At 48.9% G+C, this 22,223-nt stretch overlaps 4 protein-coding genes across 12 annotated transcripts in view; 2 read left to right on the forward strand and 2 right to left on the reverse strand.

Annotated features, from left to right (window-relative positions):
- SARNP (SAP domain containing ribonucleoprotein) overlaps positions 1-6,444 on the reverse strand; it is a 52,373-nt gene extending 45,929 nt beyond the window's left edge. The window contains exon 1 of one of the 2 annotated variants that reach the window (XM_033436094.2): positions 6,231-6,444. In XM_033436094.2, the coding sequence (XP_033291985.1) occupies positions 6,231-6,266 (36 nt within the window). In that variant the 5' untranslated portion in view covers positions 6,267-6,444. The remainder of the gene's footprint in view (positions 1-6,230) is intronic. The other variant, XM_004274194.4, reaches the window with a different exon arrangement.
- A 115-nt stretch (positions 6,445-6,559) lies between these two features.
- ORMDL2 (ORMDL sphingolipid biosynthesis regulator 2) lies at positions 6,560-9,195 on the forward strand. Of its 4 annotated transcripts, none has more exons than XM_004274192.4 (4): positions 6,560-6,698; positions 7,608-7,782; positions 7,952-8,103; positions 8,708-9,195. In XM_004274192.4, exons 2-4 carry the CDS (start codon positions 7,609-7,611, stop codon positions 8,841-8,843), a joined length of 462 nt encoding a protein of 153 aa, XP_004274240.1. In that variant the 5' UTR covers positions 6,560-6,698; position 7,608; the 3' UTR covers positions 8,844-9,195. The 4 variants fall into 4 exon arrangements, with proteins under 4 accessions (XP_004274240.1, XP_033291986.1, XP_033291987.1 ...); XM_033436095.2 differs by having other exon boundaries at positions 6,568-6,698; positions 6,943-7,782; XM_033436096.2 differs by lacking the exon at positions 6,560-6,698 and adding an exon at positions 6,705-7,148.
- A 233-nt stretch (positions 9,196-9,428) lies between these two features.
- DNAJC14 (DnaJ heat shock protein family (Hsp40) member C14) lies at positions 9,429-17,087 on the reverse strand. 3 transcript variants are annotated; one of them, XM_049695055.1, is made up of 8 exons: positions 16,952-17,087; positions 16,288-16,805; positions 14,376-15,841; positions 11,638-11,744; positions 11,311-11,430; positions 10,801-10,961; positions 10,595-10,697; positions 9,429-10,385 (listed from the first exon to the last, which is right to left on the reverse strand). In XM_049695055.1, exons 3-8 carry the CDS (start codon positions 15,783-15,785, stop codon positions 10,175-10,177), a joined length of 2,112 nt encoding a protein of 703 aa, XP_049551012.1. In that variant the 5' UTR covers positions 15,786-15,841; positions 16,288-16,805; positions 16,952-17,087; the 3' UTR covers positions 9,429-10,174. The 3 variants fall into 3 exon arrangements, with proteins under 3 accessions (XP_049551012.1, XP_004274239.1, XP_033291984.1); XM_004274191.3 differs by lacking the exon at positions 16,952-17,087 and having other exon boundaries at positions 16,288-16,927; XM_033436093.2 differs by lacking the exons at positions 10,595-10,697; positions 16,952-17,087 and having other exon boundaries at positions 10,201-10,385; positions 16,288-16,927.
- Positions 17,088-17,669: 582 nt separating this feature from the next.
- LOC101270638 (transmembrane protein 198-like) lies at positions 17,670-22,131 on the forward strand. Of its 3 annotated transcripts, none has more exons than XM_033436088.2 (5): positions 17,670-17,866; positions 18,883-19,142; positions 19,715-20,296; positions 20,739-20,899; positions 21,022-22,131. In XM_033436088.2, exons 2-5 carry the CDS (start codon positions 18,968-18,970, stop codon positions 21,157-21,159), a joined length of 1,056 nt encoding a protein of 351 aa, XP_033291979.1. In that variant the 5' UTR covers positions 17,670-17,866; positions 18,883-18,967; the 3' UTR covers positions 21,160-22,131. The 3 variants fall into 3 exon arrangements, with proteins under 3 accessions (XP_033291979.1, XP_012390125.1, XP_033291980.1); XM_012534671.3 differs by having other exon boundaries at positions 20,742-20,899; XM_033436089.2 differs by lacking the exon at positions 18,883-19,142.
- The last annotated feature ends 92 nt before the right edge of the window (positions 22,132-22,223 follow it).

Raw genomic sequence — 22,223 nt, forward strand, 5'->3', positions numbered from 1 at the left:
ATCATTGTAAAAACTCTTCAGCCCTTGAACCTCACTATAGTTTATTCTCAACAAGGTAGAGTGATCTTTGACAGTTTAAGTCAGAACATGTCATTCCTCTATTCAAAAATCCTCCATTGGTTTCCTATCTCATTAAGGGTAAAAGCCAGAGTCCTAATGATCACCTCTAAGGTCCTCTTATAATACTCTGCACAAGGCTCACTCTTTCACATCCTTCAAGTCTTTGCTTAAACACCACCTTTTCAATGAGGCCTTCCCCCTAGTCATCCTATTTAAAATTATAGTACCCTTCTCTTCCCACTGTACTCCCTCTTCCTATTTTTCTCTACAAATCACTATTTGACATACTATAAATTTTACTTATTTATTGTACTTTCCCCTAATATAAGCTCCAAATATATATATACACACACATATATTTATATATACACACACACACACACACACACACACACATATATATATATATATATATATATATATATATATATAGGCTCCATGAAAGTAAGAATTTTGTCTTTTTCTTTTTTTTGCTTTGTTCACTGCTGTATCTCCAGTGCCTATGGTAGCTGGCACATGGTAGGCAATTCATAAATATTTCTCAATAAGTCCCAAATCTTTATTATCAGCACTCAGCTCTTTTTAAAAAACTAATTTTATTTATTATTTTTTATACAGCAGGTTCTTATTAGTTATCTATTTTATACATATTAGTGTATATATGTCAATCCCAATCTCGCAATTCATCCCACCACTATCACGCCCACCTCCGCTTCTCCCTTTGGTGTTCAAACGTTTGTTCTCTACATCTGTGTCTCTATTTCTGCCTTGCAAACTGGTTCACCTGTACCATTTTTCTAGATTCCACATATATGCATTAATATATATTTGTTTTTCTCTTTCTGACTTACTTCACTCTGTATGACAGTCTCTAGGTCCATCCACATCTCTACAAATGACCCAATTTCGTTCCTTTTGATGGCTGAGTAACATTCCACTGTATATATGTACCACATCTTTTTTATCCATTCATCTGTTGATAGGCATTTAGGCTGCTTCCATGACCTGGCTATTGTAAATAGCGCTGCAATGAACATTGGGGTGCATGTGTCTTTTTGAATTATGGTTTTCTCTGGGTATAGGCCCAGTAGTGGGATTGCTGGGTCATATGGTAATTCTATTTTTAGTTTTTTAAGGAACGTCCATACTGTTCTCCATAGTGGCTGTATCAATTTACATTCCCACCAACAGTGTAAGGGGGTTCCCTTCACACCCTCTCCAGCATTTGTTGTTTGTAGATTTTCTGATGATGCCCATTCTAACTGATGTGAGGTGATACCTCATTGTAGTTTTGATTTGCATTTCTCTAATAATTAGTGATGTTGAGCAGCTTTTCACGTGCCTCTTGGCCATCTGTATGTCTTCTTTGGAGACAACTCTCAGCTCTTAAGCAGGAGACCCACATTTCCAAATGACTACTAGATATCTCCAAGTGAATATCTCAAAGACATTTACGCCCAAAACTGAACTTATCTTCTCTCCTACAAAAAACTGGCTTCTCCTCCTCCTCCCAACTTAGACTAAAGGTATCACTACTTGGCGTCATCTTTCATTCCTCCCACATCTAACTGATCTATAAATGCTTGTAATTCTATATTCCAAATTTCTTTCAAATTCATTCCTACTCTAAAAGCCACTACCTTATTTCAGGTCTTAGTAAGTTTATTCACTTGACAAATAGTTACTGAGTATCCACTGTGTGTCAAGCATTATCTTAGATACAGGAAAATAATCATAAGCAAAACGGAAAGAGTTCTTGCTCACATGGAGCTTACAATCTAGTAGGGAAACAAGGCAATCAATGATCATATACATAATGTTCAACTGATTTTAAAAAAAAGAAGTACAATGTCCTATAAAAGCGTTTAAAAAGTGGTCTGACCTTGTGTGTGGATAGATGGAACCCATCCTACCTAAGGGTTCCTTGGTTAAATGATGTTTGACTGATATCTGAAGGGCAACTAACAGTTAATTAGACAAAGGTATGGGGGATGGGGGTGGCAAGGGCACTGCAGCCAAAAGCATGTGTAAATGTTCTGAGCACTAAGGTAAAGAAAGGCAGTTGTGCATAGTGATTAAGGACAGGAATTCTGGAGACAGACTGCCTGGATTTGAGCCACCACTTATTACCTGCGCAACCTAGGGCAAGTTATCCAACCTCTCTGAGCTTCCGTTTTTCCTCAGTTTTAAATGGGGACAACACAGGCATTTACCTTACTGCCTTAGGATTATCATGAGAATTAAATCAATTAATGTATACAAACAGATTTGACCAGTGTTTACCACATAGTAAATGCTATGTAAATGTTAGCAATTAATGAATAGCCATTCTGAGAAATGAAATAAAGCCACTGTAGCTGGAATGTGAGAAACTAAGCTGGAGAGATTGGCAGGCATATAACTAAAGGGTTTTAAGCAGGGGAGTGACTACTGTAATAAAAATCTAGCTGGTGACATTTCTTCCTCTCCAAACCCCATCCTTCTTACTGCCAAAAGAACACAAACTGGGAATTCCCTATAAGTCCAGTGGTTAGGACTCCACACTTTCACTGCCGAGGGCCCGGGGTTTGATCCCTGGTGGAGGAACTAGGATCCCACAAGCCATGCAGCAAAGAAAAAAACAAAACAAAACAAAACAAAACACACAAACTGATCACATCAGCTCTCCTTTCCAATCTCCAAAGGTTCCCCACTTTCTGCCTACATGACAAAAACCGAACACCTTACACAACTTAGAAGTCCTTTTCAGTATCACTCCAATATACCTCCAGTCGCACAGTTCACCTACTTTCCTTTCCAAACTATCTTCAAACACCAACATATATGCACTATATGCTTCAATATTACAATGTTTCACTGTTCACAGCACTCTGAAACTAGTACACCCTTCTTTTCTCTCCTCTGTAGTCCCTTTTCTCACACAGACTGGAAATCTGGTACTATTACAGTTCAGAGCATTTTCACCCACAATTCAGTCTCTCTTTCCAACTGTGTTGGAATGATTCCATTTCTACAAAATCTTCAGAAATTTGCAGTTGATGTGGATTTACATATCAATTCAGATAGATAATATTTTTCCTTCCTACTTCAAAGCCTGTTCCTTTCCTCTGAGACCCCATGCTAAAGCCCCAAATTCCCTTTATAAAAATGGAAAGGTTTTTTTTTTTAAAAAGAGATAAACCCTAGGTCAACCCAAAAGTCAGGATCACACCATCAAGAGCAACAGTGGAACCAAACATTAACCGTCCTGGAAGTCAGAATCAAAGGCATGGGTTCTTAACCAGAGGTCCAGGGCTACAAGGTAATTTGATGAAGCCCCTCAAATCGCATGCAAAGTATGTGTACATGCCTTTTTCTGGGAAAGGGTCCATATCTTTCATCAGAGTTTCAAAGATATCTGGGACCTCCAAAAGGTTAAGAAGTGCTCTAGAGAAAAAGCAAAGACAAGCAAATATGATTAAAAGGATGAACCCTTTTTAGGCTGTCAGGACTGCCTCATGTTCTCTAAGACTACCTGAAATCAGGTCAGAGAACATTATCCAATCAAAATCAAAATTTTTTCTTTTTTTTAAATACACCTTTTCTTTTCTTTCCTTGTTTAAGATTAATTAATTAGTTTTTATTTTTGGCTGCGTTGGGTCTTCGTTGCTGCGTAAGGGCTTTCACTGGTTGCAGCGGGCGGGGGCTACTCTTTGTTGCGGTGACCAGGCTTCTCATTGTGGTGGCTTCTCTTGTTGCGGAGCACGGGCTCTAGGCACGCGGGCCTCAGTAGTTGTAGCACACAGGCTCAGTAGTTCTGGCTTGCAGGCTCTAGAGCGCAGGCTCAGTAGTTGTGGCACATGGGCTTAGTGGCTCCGCAGCATGTGGGATCTTCCCGGACCAGGGATCGAACCCATGTCCCCTGCACTGGCAGGCCCATTTTCTTTTTTAAATACATTTTTATTTTATTTATTTTTATTTTTGGCTGTGTTGGGTCTTCGTTGCTGTGCGCGGGCTTTCTCTGGTTGCGGTGAGCGGGGGCTACTCTTCACTGCGGTGTGCAGGCTTCTCATTGCAGCGGCTTCTCTTATTGCGGAGCATGGGCTCTAGGCGTGAGGGCTTCAGCAGTTGTGGCACGCAGGCTCTAGAGCGCAGGCTCAGTAGTTATGACGAACGGGCTTAGTTGCTCCGCGGCACGTGGGATCTTCCCAGGCCAGGGTTCGAACCCGTGTCCCCTGCATTGGCAGGCGGATTCTTAACCACTGCGCCACCAGGGAAGCCCCAAAATCAAATTTAATATAGAACTGACAAATACAGAGTTTTACGTAAGGTGGAACTCCATAAACCAACATAAAATCCATAAAGGCAACTCATAAGGCTGGTGACTTACTCTAGGGGTTTCAAAAATGGAACTAATAAGGGGACCTCCTTGGTGACACAGCAGTTGAGAGTCCGCCTGCCAGTGCAGGGGACACGGGTTTGATCCCTGGTCCGGGAAGATCCCACATGCCACAGAGCAACTAAGCCTGTGCGCCACAACTACTGAGCCCACGTGTGCCACAACTACTGAACCCATGTGCTGCAACTACTGAAGCTTGCGCGCCTAGACCCATGCTCCACAACAAGAAAAGCCATCGCAATGAGAAGCCCACGCACTGCAACGAAGAGTAGCTCCCGCTCGCCACAACTAGAGAAAGCCCCCACGAAGCAACGAAGACCCAATGCAGCAATAAATAAATAAATAAAATTTTGGAACTAATAGGAAGAAAGTATTAGACCTTCCATTCATATTTCCTTTTTATCCCATTCATTCAAAAATTCCTTTTCTGTGTATATTTTATAACATACATAACACTATAGTAGTACATAATTTATACAAGTAAGCATACACATAATGGAGGTAGTTGCTCAACTTTTTCTACCTGTCATTTTATTAGTAGACCACTGATACAATCTACACATTTCAGCACCACCAAGTTAACAGTAACTCCAGGATAACACAAAACCCCACTAGTACAGCTTAGAATCCAATAGCAAGAAACCTAGCAACTTTCACAGAAAGTCTAATTCGTGTCAACTAATAAGTGATTACAAGTATCTCTCTCTGCCCTTACTCTCCTTATACTTTTTTTTTTTTTTTAAGCTCATCAAACTTTAAAGGATCAGTTTTCAGCCTGGTTTGTCAAAGGTTCCCGGGATGTGACCAAAACATGACCGAAACATGTGATGGGAAAACTACTTGTGAAACCACAAATGTACAACTAATCGAGATACCCTCTTAATTCATCCTAAAAGAAACTACTCTTTTCTTCCAGGAAGATAATAACCTAAACACGAAACATTTATTAAGATTCCCAAGACACAACTTAAACCGGCTTCTGTGATTGAGTGTCACCCAGTGGTGAGACCAAGAGATGCAGGGTCCGTCCGCGATAGGAAATGGGACAGAGGTAACCCTAACCTTGGAAACGTTTTCCCAAAATATTACAGCCCTGAGTGACTTGTCTCTTGGGTGGTGGAGGGCAGGGTTGGGGGAAGGCTGGCGGAGCGTTGAGAGAACTCGAAAAACTTTTCAATCTGGGGTATCTGTGCCTTCACTACCTCTTAAGGTCTCCTAAACCTCAGGCCTCTAAGGGGAGGCCCATCTTCGGAGGGCTCTCCTCAGGTTTCCAAGTTTGTCCCGGGGGCGTCACCCCACCTAAAAAAAGGGAGGGGAAGCATTTTCTGGATCAAGTTTGAGACCTAGACAGACAGAAATACACGAAGCTGCCATCATCTGCTACCGTGAATCTCAGCTTTGGACAAGAGACTGGAAAGCATTAACCCAGGGAAGAAAAAGGGGTCCTGGGCCCGGCACGGGTCCAAGAGGAGGGGACCACTGACGTAATGCTGTCTGACGAGAAAGGAAAAGAGAGCAGAACAGGTTGAAGGCACTTACACAACCCGATGGGGAAGTGGCGGACACCACAGTGGAGGAAGGAGCCGAATAACAAGTAAAGATACAGTAAAACCGTGAGGAGAAATGGGAAATTAGGGAAGGCGTAGTGGGGAAGAAGGGAGGCACAAAAGAACAGAACTACGGCGGGAGCCGGAAAACGAAGTGGAAGAGCCTGCAAGGAAAAGGCGCAAACCAGCCGGCAGAATTCAGTCTCCGTAAAAGTCCGACCCGGCCCTCCCCACCTTCACGGTACCTTCAGTTTATGGAGCTCCACCATTTCAGTCGCCATCTTGTTACCCCTTCACTCCGCCAGGCCCCCACCCGCTGCCTCCGCCTCCGCCTCCGCCTCCGGGAGCTCCCGCCTCGGCGCCGACAGCCACGGCCGGCCAATCGCTGTGGCTTTTACTCCCGCCTCCTACCATCAACTCTTTCTATTAGTCAATAGCTGGAGTCGCCCTCACTCCTTCAGGCGGCTTTCCCCACCTCTCTCAAAAGCTGGGACCTGGAGAAGGGCGGGTTCGGCACCTTCCGAAGGACGCAAATGGTGACCAATTGTGAGTCCCGGTGGCAGACCGCCAGCCAATGGGTGGTGGCGACGCTGACTCCGCTTCACCAATAGGGAGAGCGCAGATGGGCCGGGGCTGCTGCTTCCTGGAGACCGCAGGTGTAGAAGCAAGCGTCGCGCCGCGCCCCAAGCTGGACGGGCTTCCGAAGCTGGCAGGTAGGGTTACGGGAGACTGGGAAGCGGTACTAAGGAAAAATGGTGGGACGTGAAACTGGGGTGCGGGGTGGAGCGGCGGCGAACGACAGACCGAGAGAGGGGCGAAGACGACAGCCCTGAGGGGAGCCGACGAAGGAGAGAGGGAGCCTGGGGGAGCAAGGGGCGGATTCAGCACTAGGGTTTAGGGAATTTTAGGTAGAGGGCGGGCCAGAGCTGCTTCCTAACCAGGCGTCATCAACTTTAGGGCGAGCACGATTTTAAAACGGCCAAGTTCCGACGATCAGAGCCGCCCTGGAGTCGGGACTAGGGCTCCATCTCTCGAGACGCTCAGCTCACGTCCCTTCCTAGTTCACATTCTTGGAGCACCCCACGCTTGAGAGGAAGAATTAGGATGCTGCCTGCTTACATGCCAAGGAGATGACACAGGAGGGGCAAGCCCCAGAGGAGAAGGTGGGGTTAGAATAGATTAGAAAAGGTAGCTTTATCCCCTCAGCCTTCCTTAGTGGTTCCTTGTTTCCCGTGGCCCTCTTCTGGAATTTGGGGTGTACCTAATGTCTTCATGGTTCCTTATTAACTTCTTCAGGAAGGTAAAATGACATACATCTGTCTCCCTTGCTCCTTGAAGCGCGCCAAGCCTATGCTTACTCCTTCAAGTTACAGTTGAAGTGTAAGGATCAGAAGAAAGATTACTGTAATATGTCTCTAAGATGTAGAGAGGACTCTTCTTGCCTTCTAAGTTTTTTTCCCCCAAGGCTTCAGTTTTTCCTTTGTGCATGATGGGGAAGTTCTCTCATTCCCAATAGAGTCCGGGGGATTTGGGCTATTCAGGGTACAACTTCGAAGAACAAACTCAAAGAGGGGTTGAGAAGAAATTAAGCTGGACTCCTGCCTGATCCCCCGCTGTGGTAGGATGAATGTCGGGGTGGCACACAGCGAAGTGAACCCCAACACTCGAGTGATGAATAGCCGGGGCATCTGGCTGGCCTACATCATCTTGGTAGGACTGCTGCATGTGGTCCTACTCAGCATCCCCTTCTTCAGCATTCCTGTTGTCTGGACCCTGACCAACGTCATCCATAACTTGGTGAGCACTAAACCATGACCTTTTACCCACCCCAGGCTTTTCCCAACCAAAAACGAAATAAAATCACCAATTATTTGGGGGTTTGTCTTCCTTTTGGGATCTTAGCATACTTCTTGGGCTGAAGGACTGCTTTCTGCCCCCCTCACACTACCCACTTCCCTCCTCCCAGGCTATGTATGTCTTCCTACATACGGTGAAAGGGACACCCTTTGAGACCCCTGACCAAGGAAAGGCTCGGCTACTGACACACTGGGAACAGATGGACTATGGGCTCCAATTTACCTCTTCCCGAAAATTCCTCAGCATCTCTCCCATTGTACTGTGAGTCCAGGGGGAGATACGGGAGATCCTTCAAAAGCCAGGTACAAAGGGCCACAGGGAATCTTTAAAAAAGCAGACTTCTACTCACTTAGACCCTGTGAAGATATGATATACTAGGTCTAAATCTAGAGAGAACAGTAAAAAGTAGAAGACAGTAATCAAGCATTACTTGCTGCCTCCTTGGTGGTAGGGGAATGGAGATGGGACTGAGAAAAGACAAAACACCAAGTAAAAATTATTTTACACTTCCAAAAGAAGTGAATAAATAAAGGCAGAACTGATGTGAATCTGTAAGAACTAACTGAGAAGTGGAAGCAGAAAGGATTCTAACAGTCATGCAGGCTGAAACTGCTTCAGCTGTCATTTGCCACCTGTCATTAACAATAAAAAAAAAAACTAATTTATAAATCTCCAGTTAAAGGTGCTATCCGATTATCTCCCCAACCCCAAAGTAAATGCTGTTAATATAGCTGGAATATTTTCAGATATCCTAGGACTGCATGCAGTAAAACTGGTCATTTAAAATTGAAGAGAAAGTTGCTGGAAAGGCCTGAATATGGATAGGGAAGGCCAACTTCATTCAACCTATTTCTTCTCTCCCCAGCTACCTCCTGGCCAGCTTCTACACCAAGTATGATGCTGCTCATTTCCTCATCAACACAGCCTCACTGCTGAGTGTACTGCTGCCCAAGCTGCCCCAATTCCATGGGGTCCGTCTCTTTGGCATCAATAAATACTGAGAGATGGGGCTGGGGACGTTGGAACAAAGGGCTGTAACATCCCTCCTTTTTCTATACTGTCTTCTATATCTTGAAAGCCTGAGAACTATGTTTCCCAAACTCCCAGAGGAAACTCAACTTTCCCAAATTTTCATTGGAAAATGGGGTTCCCTGGGCCCAGCCCTGCTAGGAGCAGGTTTCTTTGACTGAGGAAAGACAAGTGAGGTAAGGGGCAAATCACTCTCCACAGCAGGAAGCCATGTTGGGGCAGCTTTTTGGTTGATTAAGTTTTTCCATCTCATCCACTCCCACCACCTTCCATCCAGCTCTGTTTTACTGTGTATTTTCCTTATAATAAAGATAAGTATTTTCAGATATGGCTACAGTTTGGTCAGCAGGAAGGGTAGGGAGATGTATTCATAAGGCTGGGGAAGAAAGATGCAATAATGACTTACAGAACGACAAAATTTCTCTAAGGTTTTTTTGTCCCCTCTCCCTTGGTCCAGTAGGAGGTGCCCTTCACTCTCAGCTAACACTTAGGAGGGAAAAGATTCTCAAATGAAAAAAAAAGGGCTCCAGCTATATGGGCAAAGAAGAGAGGGAAGATACAGGTTGCCAGTTATGTATTTATAGAAAGATAATCCCCTGGCTTTAAATAGATATATACATACAAATATGAACAAACTTAAAAAAATACAAACCCTTGGATCATAAGGGGGCTGCCGGGAGCCCCTCTATCCTTCCCCCTCACCCAAGGGCAGAGAGCGTGATTCTATTTTTTAAAAATTATTAGTTTTGGCCATCCCTGCAGCGATAAGCACGAAGTTGGGTGATTACCCACAAGGTGAGAGTTCCCACTCTCTGAACTCTATGTATCTCCTATAATTAGGGTTACATGCTTTCTCGTTCTGTCATTTTACTAGTATATTGGGGCAAAGGAGGGGACTCCCTCCTGAAATGGGTCAAGAAATAATACAGACACGTTTAAAAAGAGGGGGGAAAGTGTCATCTGCTGTAGAAGCAAAAGACAAGACAAAGGCATACAGATCCCAGGGAATTACCCAGTTCCCACACTACTATGGGAGATATCGTCCAGCCCAGGTCCAGGCCCTAGGTTCTTTGTTCTAGCCACCCCCTATTTCTTTGGTATTGTCAGAAGACAAGATTCAGTTCCTGGGTGCTGGTGGAGGAGGGAGAGTGGTTCAAGGGCTTCCTATAAGTACTGAGTGAACAATTTGAGCTTAAAATTTTCCCTTTTTTAAATATTTAAAAATAAACAAATCAAACTCCATCCTGTGCTGTACACAGCCCTTTTGACTCCCTGACATTGATTTGAGGAAAGAGGGGGGGTGTCAACGTTGGAAAGGCCTCCTCACTTTCTTCCGCCGCTTCGGTTTGGCTTCTCCCTTGGGTACTGTGCTGTTGGGCTTGGAGGCTGCAGTGGCCCCAGGGCCCGGCTGAGGAGCTGCAAAGAAGTTCCCGTTGGACATCTGGCCTGGGGGTACTTGAAAGATCCGGCTCAAGAAATCCTGAAGGTCAGCAGGAGGGGCATCTGGCGTAGCTCTGACAGGAAAACAGAAGACATGATGAAGCAAGAGATACTGGAGTCAAATGGTTACCTATGTTACCTATTTATACCTATTTTAAAGATATACCGAGTCAGTTCCCAAACTCCTTATAGGGTGAGACACCTACATGTCCTAAACAGCATGTCATGAAACCATGTTCAGAACTAGAATAGTGGATAGATTATTGAGAGGAATACCACCTACCTCTGCCGCCCACTGGTGCCTGGCATCCGTGAACCAAATGAGATGTGATAGGGGACTCTGTGGGTATCTGGGGAGATTCCCACACGCTGGCATCCAGCCCACTCTGCAAGCATGAGAGATAATTAGCCAAAATATCACAGTTTTGGCTGTGATATCACAGATGGGCTGGATATATGAGCCCATACTTCCAGAGGACAGAAGTATACCTGTGATGTCATACACCTTTCCATCCATCAGCGCAAAGTAGGTGATCTTGAGGCCCAACATGCTTGACTCTGCCCAAAAGTCTCCTTCCTCAGCAGGATGCAGTCTATTACACTCAGCACAGTATCTGGCACTCTTAGGTTCCCGATCCATTTCAAACCTCCTGCAATCCAACAAAAGGGCAGTTCCTTAATAATCTATCAAGCTTACCTAGAGCATTGCTGTAGTCTCCATTACTGACATCTCATTACTGACAAATATGGTTACTGACTCAGTTGTTACAAATGCCTATGTACACCCTGCCCTCAACCTTCTATCTTAAAGCTAGAACTATTATCTTTTCTTCTTGCTAATTCAAATCCTCAGTCTCTTAACAATATAGCAAAAGTAGAAACCTCAGGGTCTTGTTACTTACCATCTGGATCCCACAACTACTGACAATACAAGGAAGGTTTTTAGCTACCCAATCCCTAAACTGTGGCTGTCCCACTCCTGTCCTATTTAAGTCATACCTATGCTTTCCCTGGCATCGGCTGCACATCATAGTATTCATTGCTTCTTTGAGGTCGTCCTGCAGCTTGGACAGAAACTCATTCACTGACCGGCTCAGCTCATTCTCTGCCATTCGCTTCCTGAGAGAAAAAAGGCTTTGTAAGTCAGAGAGTATTGAGTGAGGGACAAAGGGAGACAGATCTATTGGCTTCTTGAGGCCCCTGGCCAGCTAGACAAGCCACCTCAGTTCTCTCTGCCTCAGAGAGCCTCCATCCACAAGTCCAATGATCTCTGCTATTGAAGATTATTCATTTACCCCACCTGACAATTTCCTAGCTCCAACTTACATCTCATATTCCTTCCGTCTTTCAGGGTTGCTGACAATGTCCCAAGCTGCCCGCAAAACCTTGAAGGCCTCCTCAGCCCGAGGATGATTATTTTTGTCAGGATGAACCTACCAAAACACAGATTTCATCACATATCCATTCCAACCCTCTCCCCATTTTGGGTCAAAATAACCTCATATCAAAGGGTTCTCCTTCGGGGTCTTCCCTGGTGGCGCAGTGGTTGAGAGTCCGCCTGCCAATGCAGGGGACATGGGTTCATGACCCGGTCCGGGAAGATCCCACATGCCGCGGAGTGGCTAGTCCCATGCGCCATGGCCACTGAGCCTGTGCATCCGGAGCCTGTGCTCCTTCAGCATCTTTTTGAAGAGTCAGTATAGCTTAATGGTTAATTGCTGTGGCTCTGCAGACAGATCTGGGTTTAAGTCCCACCTCTGTCACTTATTAGCTGTATGACGTAGAATATTTTATCTATCATGGATTGTTGGGAGTATTAAATGAGAAAACACATGAAGCATATGGCACAGAATCTGGCACTATGGCGATCTGCCGTCCCAGTGTGCCTGGGATTGTCCCAGTTTTAGCACTGAAATTTCATGTCTCAGGAAACCTTTCAATCCCAGGCAAGCAGGGATGGTTGGTTTAGTATGTGTGTGACTACCTGGCACACACGTACTAAACCCTCATCTTTTAACTTTACTGTCAGTCATAAAGTTAAGAGTTCCAACATACTCAAACTCTATTTTCTAACTAGGAAATTCTCATATATACTCAAAACTTCCTACAGTAGTTTGCCTTTCTGTCCCAGGAGTGAAATATTGATAACATACCACGATCCTCACAGGCTTTTTATCCACTTTTCAGCCTTTTCTCCAAGACAGATAATATCCTCACTTTCTACAGCTTCCTGATTGTTCCCATCCACATACACCAAAAACAGAGATAAAGCTAGTCTCTTGACTGAGGCCAAATAAACAGAATGCTATTAAATCTCTCACATTCCCAAACTTATAGAATGTGGGTAATGGTCAATTTAGGGCCTATTAAAGGCAGTGAGAGGTTGTATAAAAGAAGCCCACAGGGACTCGCCTGGTGGTCCAGTGGTTAAGACTCTGCGTTTTCAATGCAAGGGGCGCGGGTTCAATCGCTGGTCGGGGAACTAAGATGCCACATGCCATGTGGCACGGCCAAAAAAAGAAGCCCACGGATACTGTGGCCCAGAACAAGAGGGAGAACTTTGGATAGTAGGGCAGGTCTACTGAGGATCAGGGAACTTTACTACAGCTCTATTTCAAGAAAGTAAGTTGAAAATGAGAATTTTTGAATGATACTCCCCAAGAGAGGATGTCTGCTAAAAGACATAAAGGTGAGAAAAGAACTCTACCATTAGTAACAATTTGAGTGTGAACACTGTTCCCCACTCTCAGAATATCCCAGGCCATCCACTAAGGGGCATACATTTCCCACCAAACTATTGATAATTTAGTCCTCTGGTAAGTTACAGGCCTGGTACTTTATTGTGCCTTGAATGGTTAATGGAAACTTTGGTTGCCCATTCCCCTTTAGTGTCATGCAACCATTGAGATAATTTACACACTGTGATATTTTACCAGGCAAGTTCCATACACTCAAATAGGCCTCCAATGCAATTTACACACACTACTTACATTCATAATAGCTTTACTTGTATAGAAATGGCATATCTAAAAATAAAATCTGAATAGCTACTTCTTTTCTTTTTTTCTTTTTTTTTTTAAAGATGTTGGGGGTAGGAATTTATTAATTAATTTATTTTTGCTGTGTTGGGTCTTTATTTCTATGCAAGGGCTTTCCCTAGTTGTGGCAAGCGGGGGCCACTCTTCATCGCGGTGCGCGGGCCTCTCACTATCGTGGCCTCTCCTGTTGCGGAGCACAGGCTCCAGACGCGCAGGCTCAGTAGCTGTGGCTTACGGGCCCAGTCGCTCCATGGCATGTGGGATCCTCCCGGACCAGGGCTCAAACCCTTGTCCCCTGTACCGGCAGGCAGATTCCCAACCACTGCGCCACCAGGGAAGTCCCTGAATAGCTACTTCTAAAAGCAATTTGATTGCATGCTTGTATTAAACCATTTCCCTTGAGCATGATACGTCACAACTCCCACCTATACCCGCTTACCAGTAAAAGCAACCATATTTTCATGTATGACCTGAAAATGTATGTACATGCCTCTCCAAGATTTATGTCCCATTCTCCTTTCCTTTCCCACTCTGGGTTGTTGGTCTTGAAACAGCTGTCTTCTCTCACCTGGTCCTGGAATAATCACTCACATGTACTCCCTGAACGTTCCCACACTAGTCCACACTTGCCTCACTGTGACAGACAGTTGGATTTCCCTGTATTCAAAAAACCCTCATTTGTTTAGGAGAGAAGAACTGTCAGGCTTTCTGACTAGGTCTCTTCTCCACCCTACTCAGGATTTCACCTGGTTATTCCAGATGAGTGAGTCCAACACTGTCTAATACACCAGGTTCGTTGATTTTCATTAAGAAAAAGAATCTCATGACAAAAAACTTTAAGGGAAAGTCAGATCCCATAGTAAAGGGGGGGAAAGTCTTTATGACTCTTTCCTAAGAATTAAAGATGCTCTTCGTCTTCAAGTTGACTTTCTACTCTGCCTTCCCTTTATTCCACTCTCCCAAAAATTGTAATAGAAAATAAAATATGGGAACAAAGAACTGGAAACAGAGGGGAAGGGTACTCACCATCACTGCCAGCTGCCTATAGGCCTTCTTCAGTTCAACATCTGATGCCGTGGCTTCAACCCCCAGCACATGAAAAGGGTTTAGCTCATCCTCAGGAACCCCAGCCATGGTCAACAGTCGAGCCACTTCCTCTTCAGGCTGGCAGTAGCGACCACTAGCTACAGGTGCATTCCCCTGCCTACTGGTCCTCTGCTTGACCCAAGGCAACTCCAGCCAACCCCACTGAACTATTCTTACCAGCTGCTGCCACGGCCTGCTCTCTCTCAGCAGAATCAGGCACCGCTGCCAGGTGGGAGAAGCTAGCCAAGAGAAGAGCCAGGTGGCTTTACCCCTCCAACCTAACCGGTCACTCAGTCCTACCAGAAACCGCCAGCCCAACTGTAGACAGCCCAACAAAAGGGCCAGAGCCAGAAGCAGCAAAGCACCCAGTAGCCTAAGAAAACGGGTGAACAGCCCTGCCCCATAGCAAAACCCTTGGCTCAGAAACTGGAACATCACCTGGGCCCTGCCCCCCAGCCGCCCTGCCCAGACTCCAACCCAGACCCAAAAAAGGTCCAGATCACTGCCTTTCAGCTGCCTGCATGCATAGATGAGATGGCCACAAGTTTCCACGTACTCCCCCACTAATACCAGCAGTTCGATCAGCCACCAGAAGCCTGCCTGTCCAAGCTGACACAGTTCCTCTGCTCCCCACAATCCCAGTCCTCTGCGCTTATCTGCCTGACTCCGTTTCCGACCCAGCCGATGTCGACCAGGGGATCTGGGATCTCTGCGTCCACCCTCCCGAGTATCCTCCTTGGCTGGAACGCGGTGCCGTTGTCTCCGGGGTGCAGGTTTCTTTCCACTGGGCACACGTGAAAAATCACTGGGAAACTTAAGAGGTTCCTCCTCATCATATTCCTCTTCCAACTCTTCATCTTCCCCCAAAGCTGGAGAGGTACAATGGTGGCAAAAGTTGCTAGAAGAGCTGTCTCCTCCCTCAGAGTAAGGCCCTTCAGGGATTCCAGGGGTTCCCTGGCAGTTACAAGCAGGTGGAATGGAAAGAAAAGAAGGGTTCCCATCTTCCTGGTAGCCAGCCTCATTCTCTTTTGAGAGTTCCTGGTCCACTCCTGACTCTTCTGAAGATGCCTCACTCTGATCAGGGTCCTCTCCATCCCTAGGGGGTCCTGGACCCCTTGGAGGGCCATGGCTTGGATCTGACCAGTGGGCTGGATTTGGGGGCTGTGTGTACTTAGGACTAGAGTGCTCTGTGAGGCAGCGGGTACCATTAGGAGCAGACCCAGCTGAGTCCCTGAGTCCTGAGAATGAAAGTATTTCAGGGTCCACAGAGGGTCCTAAAGTCCTGAGGGAGGCACCACCACTGTGGTGGGCTCCACACAACCCTCCTTCTCCGGGGTGCTTCTGGGCCATGACCCCAGGGCTTCCTGAGGATTTTAGGTCACAGCCATCATGGTAAGTTCTGATGCCTGTAACAAAGGTATCAAGGTGGGGATGATCAAGGATAGGATCAAGAGAGAGGTTACATAATCTTAAATTGGGGAGATATATTTAACGGACCCACCTCCCTTGTTTTCCCGAGTTCTTTTGGGCATTCATTACCCCAGCAATAAAGCCAATACTACATTAACGACAACCCTGCTCCCTCCCCCCTCCTCCAAATCCCCTTATTTTTTTCTTTCCCCAGAAAGCTATAATGCTGAATCAGGGAAAAAAAGAGGTACCACAAAGGGTGTGGTCCTGGGGTCACTCTTCGGAAAAAAGGAAAGACGACCGGAAAGGGGGCCGCAGACTGCCAGAAAAGGGTGGGGACCGTGCGGTCTTTAAGGAAAATCTGGGGGCGGAGCTTGTGGTTGCCCCTGACAGAGAAAACCGTGAACCCTCGGGCTGGGTAGAGGGGACCAAGGTAACGTACAGAAGAGCGGCGGTAACTCCTCCCCCTCGAGCAGCTGGGCCGAGGGCCAGGGGGAGCTACGAGAGCAGCTCCCCCGGCTCCGCCTCCCGTTCACTCTCTGCTTCCGCCTTCCGTCCCCGCCGCGGCCGCCGACCTGGGGCTACTTCCACCTCCGGGGTCACCGGGGAAGACACGGGAAGGAAAAGTAAAAGCGGTTGGCGGAGGCGCGAGCCAGTGCTGCAAGCGCGGAGTCGAACCAGTGGGGGCGGTCCTGAGGAAGCACTGGCCCCGCCCCTTAAAGGGCTCTCTGCTGCCGCCCTCCGCGTGCTGAAGTGGGATCCCCGAAGGTTGCGCCACAGGAAGCGAAGCAAGTGGGCGCTGCAGCAGTGCCTGCGGACTCGGGGCAGAGTCTCAAGTTCCTCTGGCTGTATTCTTGGGCTTGTGCCGAGACCGGGAGATAGAGGAAAGCCACCGAGCCAGTCTTTTTCCCTTGCAGTCAAAACCAGGGAGCGTAGGGGAGCCACCGCACTGATCCCTTGCTGTAATGAGGACAGAGGCCCTTTTGTATCATGCGGGGGTGGAGCGGAGGGGAGGACGCCCCGGGCCTGACCCCGCCCTGGCCCTCCTACGCTGCCCCTTTCTTCCCACCAACCCTCGCTCCCCACCCCCCGCCACCGCGCCTGACCCAGCTGGCGAACTGCCCCGTATAACTGCAGCTCCCACGGCCCGGATCCGCGCCTCTGGGTGCAGCTCTCAGTCCCCGTCACGAAGCGGGACCGGAGGACTGAGAGCGTGGCTCCACTGGGCTTAGGACCCGAGCGGAGTGCCAAAAAACACTGCACTCATCTGCATGCTGCTTTGCATCTCGTTTGCATACCAAGCTGTTCAGTCGACGTTGACAAGCGCCCCCGCCCCCACTCAGACCCGGCTTGGGTACCCTCTCTGTCGGTCCCCTCCTCTGCACACGCCTCTCCGTTAGTCCCCCTTCCAGACCCCGTCTTTGCTCCGCAAGTTTTTCTACCCATGAACCCCTCGTCGGCGCCCCCAGACCAGTAAGAGCACCTTCCCGGGGTCCCCGATCCCGACCACCAAGTTCTCCAGAAGACAATACTCCAATTCTCTGGGAAGTGGAAGAAACCAAGCCGGAGTAGGGGGGCGCTGGGACACCAGTAGGGGTTTTGAAAGCTTCTGGTTGTTGAGTCAGCACCTAAGTATTCAGAGACCTTTCCCCAAACCTCTTGTGGCTCCCCCAACACCGTTCCCTGCTATGGAAGGGGGTCTCTGATCCCAGCCTAGAGCCGTAGGCAAACTGGGTCCCCCCACACACAGGGAAAAGAGTTGGAGGGTCCCGCCCCGTGATGTCACCCCCCCACCCTGTCCCCTTCCTCCACCCCCACCCCCACCCCGCCCCCAAGCTGGTTGCTTTTAGCTCACGGGGCTTGGGCTACGACTTGCAAGAGTTTAGGGGGCAACGAACAGAGTGGCCCTACGGGTACCCACGCCCGACAGCCGCCTGAACGCCTAGGACTCCAGGCAGGGATGCAGCTGGGGGTCTAGGGAAGCACATCTACCCCCTCCTCTCCTCAGCCCTGACAGGGTGGTGAGTAGTTAACACCCCCTCCCAAACCTCTCCTTGTTTAGAGTCCCCAGACTTCCAAGCGGATTGGGGAGAGAAACCCCAGGGATTGCCCAAGCCAACTCTCCTGCTTGTTAAGACCTTGATGTCCAAAAGAAGACAGCTGAAGGGAAGTGCCTGCACCCACCCTACCCCACTCCCATAGTGCCCCCACTGCCAGCCCCTCCTCCTTGGTGTTCTCCTTTCAGGAACTGAGATCATATCCCACTGGCAGCCCTGGCACCCCAGGGGAAAGGGGGAGGTAGGAAAAGTCCCACCAGTGTCCTGAGGGGAGGAGCAAAATACTACCAGGATGTGAGATGTTGTCTGTGGGCAAGGTGCCTGCTTAGTCCGTGGGGGATCGTGGGAGTTGGACTGTGGCTGAACGCCCCTTCCCCCAATAACTCCTCCACCTGAAGCCAAGGCTTCAAAACCCTGATAAAGTGTGGCTTTCTGTCTCTACTTGATTTCTTGTCTCAAACTCTTGGTGTCTGATTTTTCCCCCTCTTCCTTCTCTTGGGTTGGAGCAATTGTCGGGAGACCCCCACCATGATTCATTCTCTCCCCTTCCTTCTCCTTCTCCCCCCTCTATTAAGTCCATTCTTCCCAGTCCAGTGTGATAATTTTGAGTCCCAGCTGCAGATGGGGCAAGCTTTCTTTTCGGCTGGAACAAGGTGCTGAGTCTTTAGCCTCCAGTCTCACTAGTACCCCTGGGCCCCTCCCTCCACAGACCGAGGACTTCCTACTGCTCCCACCCCACCCTGAAAAGCCAGGGGACAAAGACTCATTACCTTATAAGATTTGAAGTCCTACTTAATGTCCTTGTTTCAGAGGGTGATAAAGAGACAGCTGGCTCCCCTTAACCCGGTCCTGTAGGTTTCTTCAGTTACCCCAGCAGGGCTAAGCTCCGTCCTGAAATTGGCCTTTCTTTAAAAGAAATAGAGGTACAGAGTCCTCAAGATTCATGGGCACCTGAGTTCCTGCCCCCTACCCCCTTGCAGGTTTCCCAGCCCCCTCAAGACATTCATGGATGGATGAGAGGAGCTGACACTGACCTCCCTCTCTGTGACCACCTTCTCTTCGGCCATGGAGGAAGCCTTGCTGCCCCTGGCCATGACCTCTGACCCCAGGCCCTTTAATCAACAACTCCCAGAGCCTCCAGACCCAAGATGTGTCTTGGAACCCCAGGACAATCCTGAATTGGCACCCGCCCTGGTGTGTGCTCTTTGCTGCTGCTTTGGAATCATCTACTGCTGCTTCGGTGAGGGCAGGGCCAGGGTTCTGGGGGGCAGCTGCCCAAGACCGTCACCCTCAAGGATGATGCCAACTTTCTCCTTTGCTCCTGAGCCATCTCTCCTCCTCTGTCGGGGGATGCTACCTTCAGTGTGGCTGATCTGCTCTTGCCAGCTCTTTTTCATCCCCCATGCCCACACCCTCCAGCTCTGAGCCTTGCCTCCTACCTCAGGATTCCATTCCCAAATTACCCTCTATGCTTAAGGCTTCTTCACCCTTCCCCAATAATCTGAACCAGCCTGTGCCGATTTCTTCCCGTCTACCATCCCTGGAAGGACGAAACCTTGTTTCTGTACTTATTCCCCTCAATGCATCCGTCTTACCGTCTTACCTGCTGATTTGCTCTCCCATCCCCTCTCAGTTCCTGAAAAGTTCCTACCCTCCCTAGATGATCCCTTTCTGCCCTTTGCCTTGAGGTCCCTGTGTGTGCTGCTCCTGCCTTCTGCTCCTCTGGTCAGCCATTCCTCTCCCTCCTGATTCATCAGAGTCATCCCTGGAGACCTCTTTCTGCCTCTCAGTGCCTCCTGCCTCCCTTCCCAGGCTACCGCTGCTTCAAGGCAGTGATGTTTCTCTCCGGCCTGCTATCAGGAGCCCTGGTGATCTTCCTGCTGTGCCACAAGGAGCGTGTGCTAGAGACACAGCTGAGCCTGGAGGTGAGCGCGGGCATTGCGCTAGGCATCGGACTCCTCTGCGGCCTAGTCACCATGCTGGTTCGCAGTGTCGGTCTCTTCCTGACTGGTCTCCTGCTAGGCCTAACCCTGGGCGCCGGGGTCCTGCTGGGCACTGAGCCCATCTACCAACCACCTTCAGCCTGGGTGCCGGCCGGGGGGCTGGTGGGGCTGGCACTGCTGGGAGCCCTGCTCACACTTCGGTGGCCACGTCCATTCACAGTTCTGGGCACAGCCCTGCTGGGTGCTGCGGTGCTGGTGGCCTGTGCTGACTACTTCCTGGAGGGGCTGGCACTGGGCAGTCGGCTGGGCCAGCGCTTGCAGGCACTTCCAGCCTTGCCTCCTCTCTGCTGGTATAGCTGGGTCTTGCTGGGGACCTGGCCAGCCCTGGGGGCCCTTGGGGCCCTGGCCCAGTGGAAGCTCATGGATGAGGAACGTGGAGGCCACACCAATGGTGAGTTACTGCCATGGTACAGAAAGCAGCCAACCTGTGCCTTCTCTTGTCCCTGGTTCCCAGACTTGAGGAGGGGAAGGGGGAAAATCCACTTGAGGCAAAAGGCAGAGGTGTCTAAGGTGAATGGGGCAGGGCTTTGAAGACAGAGTTGGAGGAGCCAAAGTTCTGGGTAAGAATGAGAAGAGTCATTGTCGGGGGAGGGGGGTGCAGGGAAGAGTTACTGGGGACTGATATGGAAGAAAAGGAAGGTGTCAGGGAAGTCCAGAAGGAAAGGGTAGGAGGATTACAAAGAAAACTTTCTTTAGAATAACTGGAGGGGGAATGAGATTTGAGAGAGATGTAACAGGGACACTGAATGGGTTTCTCTAGAGTATGAGTGTATTTGGGGGTGGGTTTCAGAGTCTAAAGAGGCCTCCCTGAGTCTGTATTGCCCCCTCCCAAGCAGTGGTCTTGAGCCACCAGCGAAGGCATCTCCAACTCCTTCGGATCCGTCAGCAAGAGGCTAAGTGGCACCGGACCTCTCCTGGGGTGGGGCTCTGTGAGGGCAGCTACCGGCGCCCGCTCCACCCCAGCGCCCGGAGCCCTGCTGACAGTCTGGCTCCAGTGAGTGGAGGGGTAGGGGGTGCTCAGGGGCATGGGAGAGAGGGCACATGGGGATGCTCAGGGTGGAGGGGGGCTCTGACCCAGGCCCTTTCTTCTGCCCTCTCTGCCCTGTGCCCCTCCAGAGCTATCTCCAGAGCCTTCGAGAGCGCCAGCTGGGACCAGGCACCCAGGCCACAGCTCCCCACACTGTCCTGGACCTGGATTCTGACTGTGGTTCCACTGTACCCCTCACCACACCTTCTGGTTCCACCCGGACCTGAGCCTAAACCTCCACTGATGCCCTCACCCCTAGCAAGGGCCTGGGAACACTAGGTGGGCAGGGCCTGGGCCCACAGGATCCAACACAAACTTCCCCACCTCTTGGGGATGGAATCTGTGCTCCAACCCAGAGCAGCCCTGTAGGGATATGTTTTAGGTACAGATAGAGAAGAATCTTGTAGGGAAGGGAGACGAATGGAAATATGAGTACATACCTCTGTCCAATAATAGAGGTGCCCTGGTCCCTAAAGTAACTGACTCCCTAATTCCCTCCAAACCAAACCAAGGAGGACCGTTACCCAGATAGCCTTCTATATACCCGCCTCAGTTTGCCTCACAATGGTAAAATAAGGGGTTTCGTTTTTGTAGGACCTAAAGAAAATCAGGAAGCCTCCTAAAGCACTTGATAGCTTTTTGATGGGGAGAAGGGCAACAGAGGAGCTCAAGGGTCCCTAATCCCCAGGTCCCTCATTAGGGGGCAGTTGGGTTCCTGGTTAGCCTTTCCCTCTGGACCCCGTAGGCTCAAGCCCCCTTCTCCTACCTCAGTTGGGGGTACTGTCCTCCATGGTGCTTCCCTTTCCCTTCTTCTTAATGTGGGGAAGACCACAGGGCAGTGCCTGGCTCAGCACCCCCCTTCTCCCAAAGCTGGCTTCTTGCTCCAAGGAGAGAGCATTGGCCCACATGCCAGAGTCTTGCCCTTTTGCCCAAAGGAGCCTGGTCTTCAGGGCTACGTGGAAGACAAGTGCCTTCTCTGCCTCTCATCATAGGTGACACTAATCTCCTTAACCAGAACATTGTCCCAGCCACTAACCCATTCTAACTCTCCACTACCCCTGATTCTCCTGCCCAAAGTCTGTACCCTGGTTCCCCAGACAGCATGAAGGAAGATATGTCCCTGCCCCGGGGAAGCAGGGTTATGATGGGAGGGAGGAAGAACACGGGAGCATGTGAATAAAATGGCATTGAACATTGAATCAGGGAGTCCAGCCTCTACTGTTGCTGCTCTTTTCTTTCTTTGCACCCCAGAACAAAGGGTTAGCCATACTGATAAGTCCTCTGTCCCTTA

The sequence above is a fragment of the Orcinus orca genome, chromosome 11, assembly GCF_937001465.1.
Source record: "Orcinus orca chromosome 11, mOrcOrc1.1, whole genome shotgun sequence".
Classification (NCBI taxonomy): domain Eukaryota; kingdom Metazoa; phylum Chordata; class Mammalia; order Artiodactyla; family Delphinidae; genus Orcinus; species Orcinus orca.

What these genes read in the sequence shown, in the direction of transcription:
- ORMDL2 (XM_004274192.4), top strand. Translation starts at nt 7,609, where the DNA reads ATGAATGTCGGGGTGGCACACAGCGAAGTGAACCCCAACACTCGAGTG. An exon ending in CCAACGTCATCCATAACTTG is followed by an intron (nt 7,783 to 7,951) that starts GTGAGCACTAAA and finishes CCCTCCTCCCAG; the next exon opens with GCTATGTATGTCTTCCTACA. An exon ending in AGCATCTCTCCCATTGTACT is followed by an intron (nt 8,104 to 8,707) that starts GTGAGTCCAGGG and finishes TTCTCTCCCCAG; the next exon opens with CTACCTCCTGGCCAGCTTCT.
- DNAJC14 (XM_049695055.1), bottom strand. Translation starts at nt 15,785, where the DNA reads ATGGCCCAGAAGCACCCCGGAGAAGGAGGGTTGTGTGGAGCCCACCAC. An exon ending in ATAGGCAGCTGGCAGTGATG is followed by an intron (nt 11,745 to 14,375) that starts GTGAGTACCCTT and finishes GTGTTTTGGTAG; the next exon opens with GTTCATCCTGACAAAAATAA. An exon ending in AAAGGTGTATGACATCACAG is followed by an intron (nt 10,698 to 10,800) that starts GTATACTTCTGT and finishes TCATGCTTGCAG; the next exon opens with AGTGGGCTGGATGCCAGCGT.
- LOC101270638 (XM_033436088.2), top strand. Translation starts at nt 18,968, where the DNA reads ATGGAGGAAGCCTTGCTGCCCCTGGCCATGACCTCTGACCCCAGGCCC. An exon ending in AATCATCTACTGCTGCTTCG is followed by an intron (nt 19,143 to 19,714) that starts GTGAGGGCAGGG and finishes CTCCCTTCCCAG; the next exon opens with GCTACCGCTGCTTCAAGGCA. An exon ending in ACGTGGAGGCCACACCAATG is followed by an intron (nt 20,297 to 20,738) that starts GTGAGTTACTGC and finishes CCCCCTCCCAAG; the next exon opens with CAGTGGTCTTGAGCCACCAG.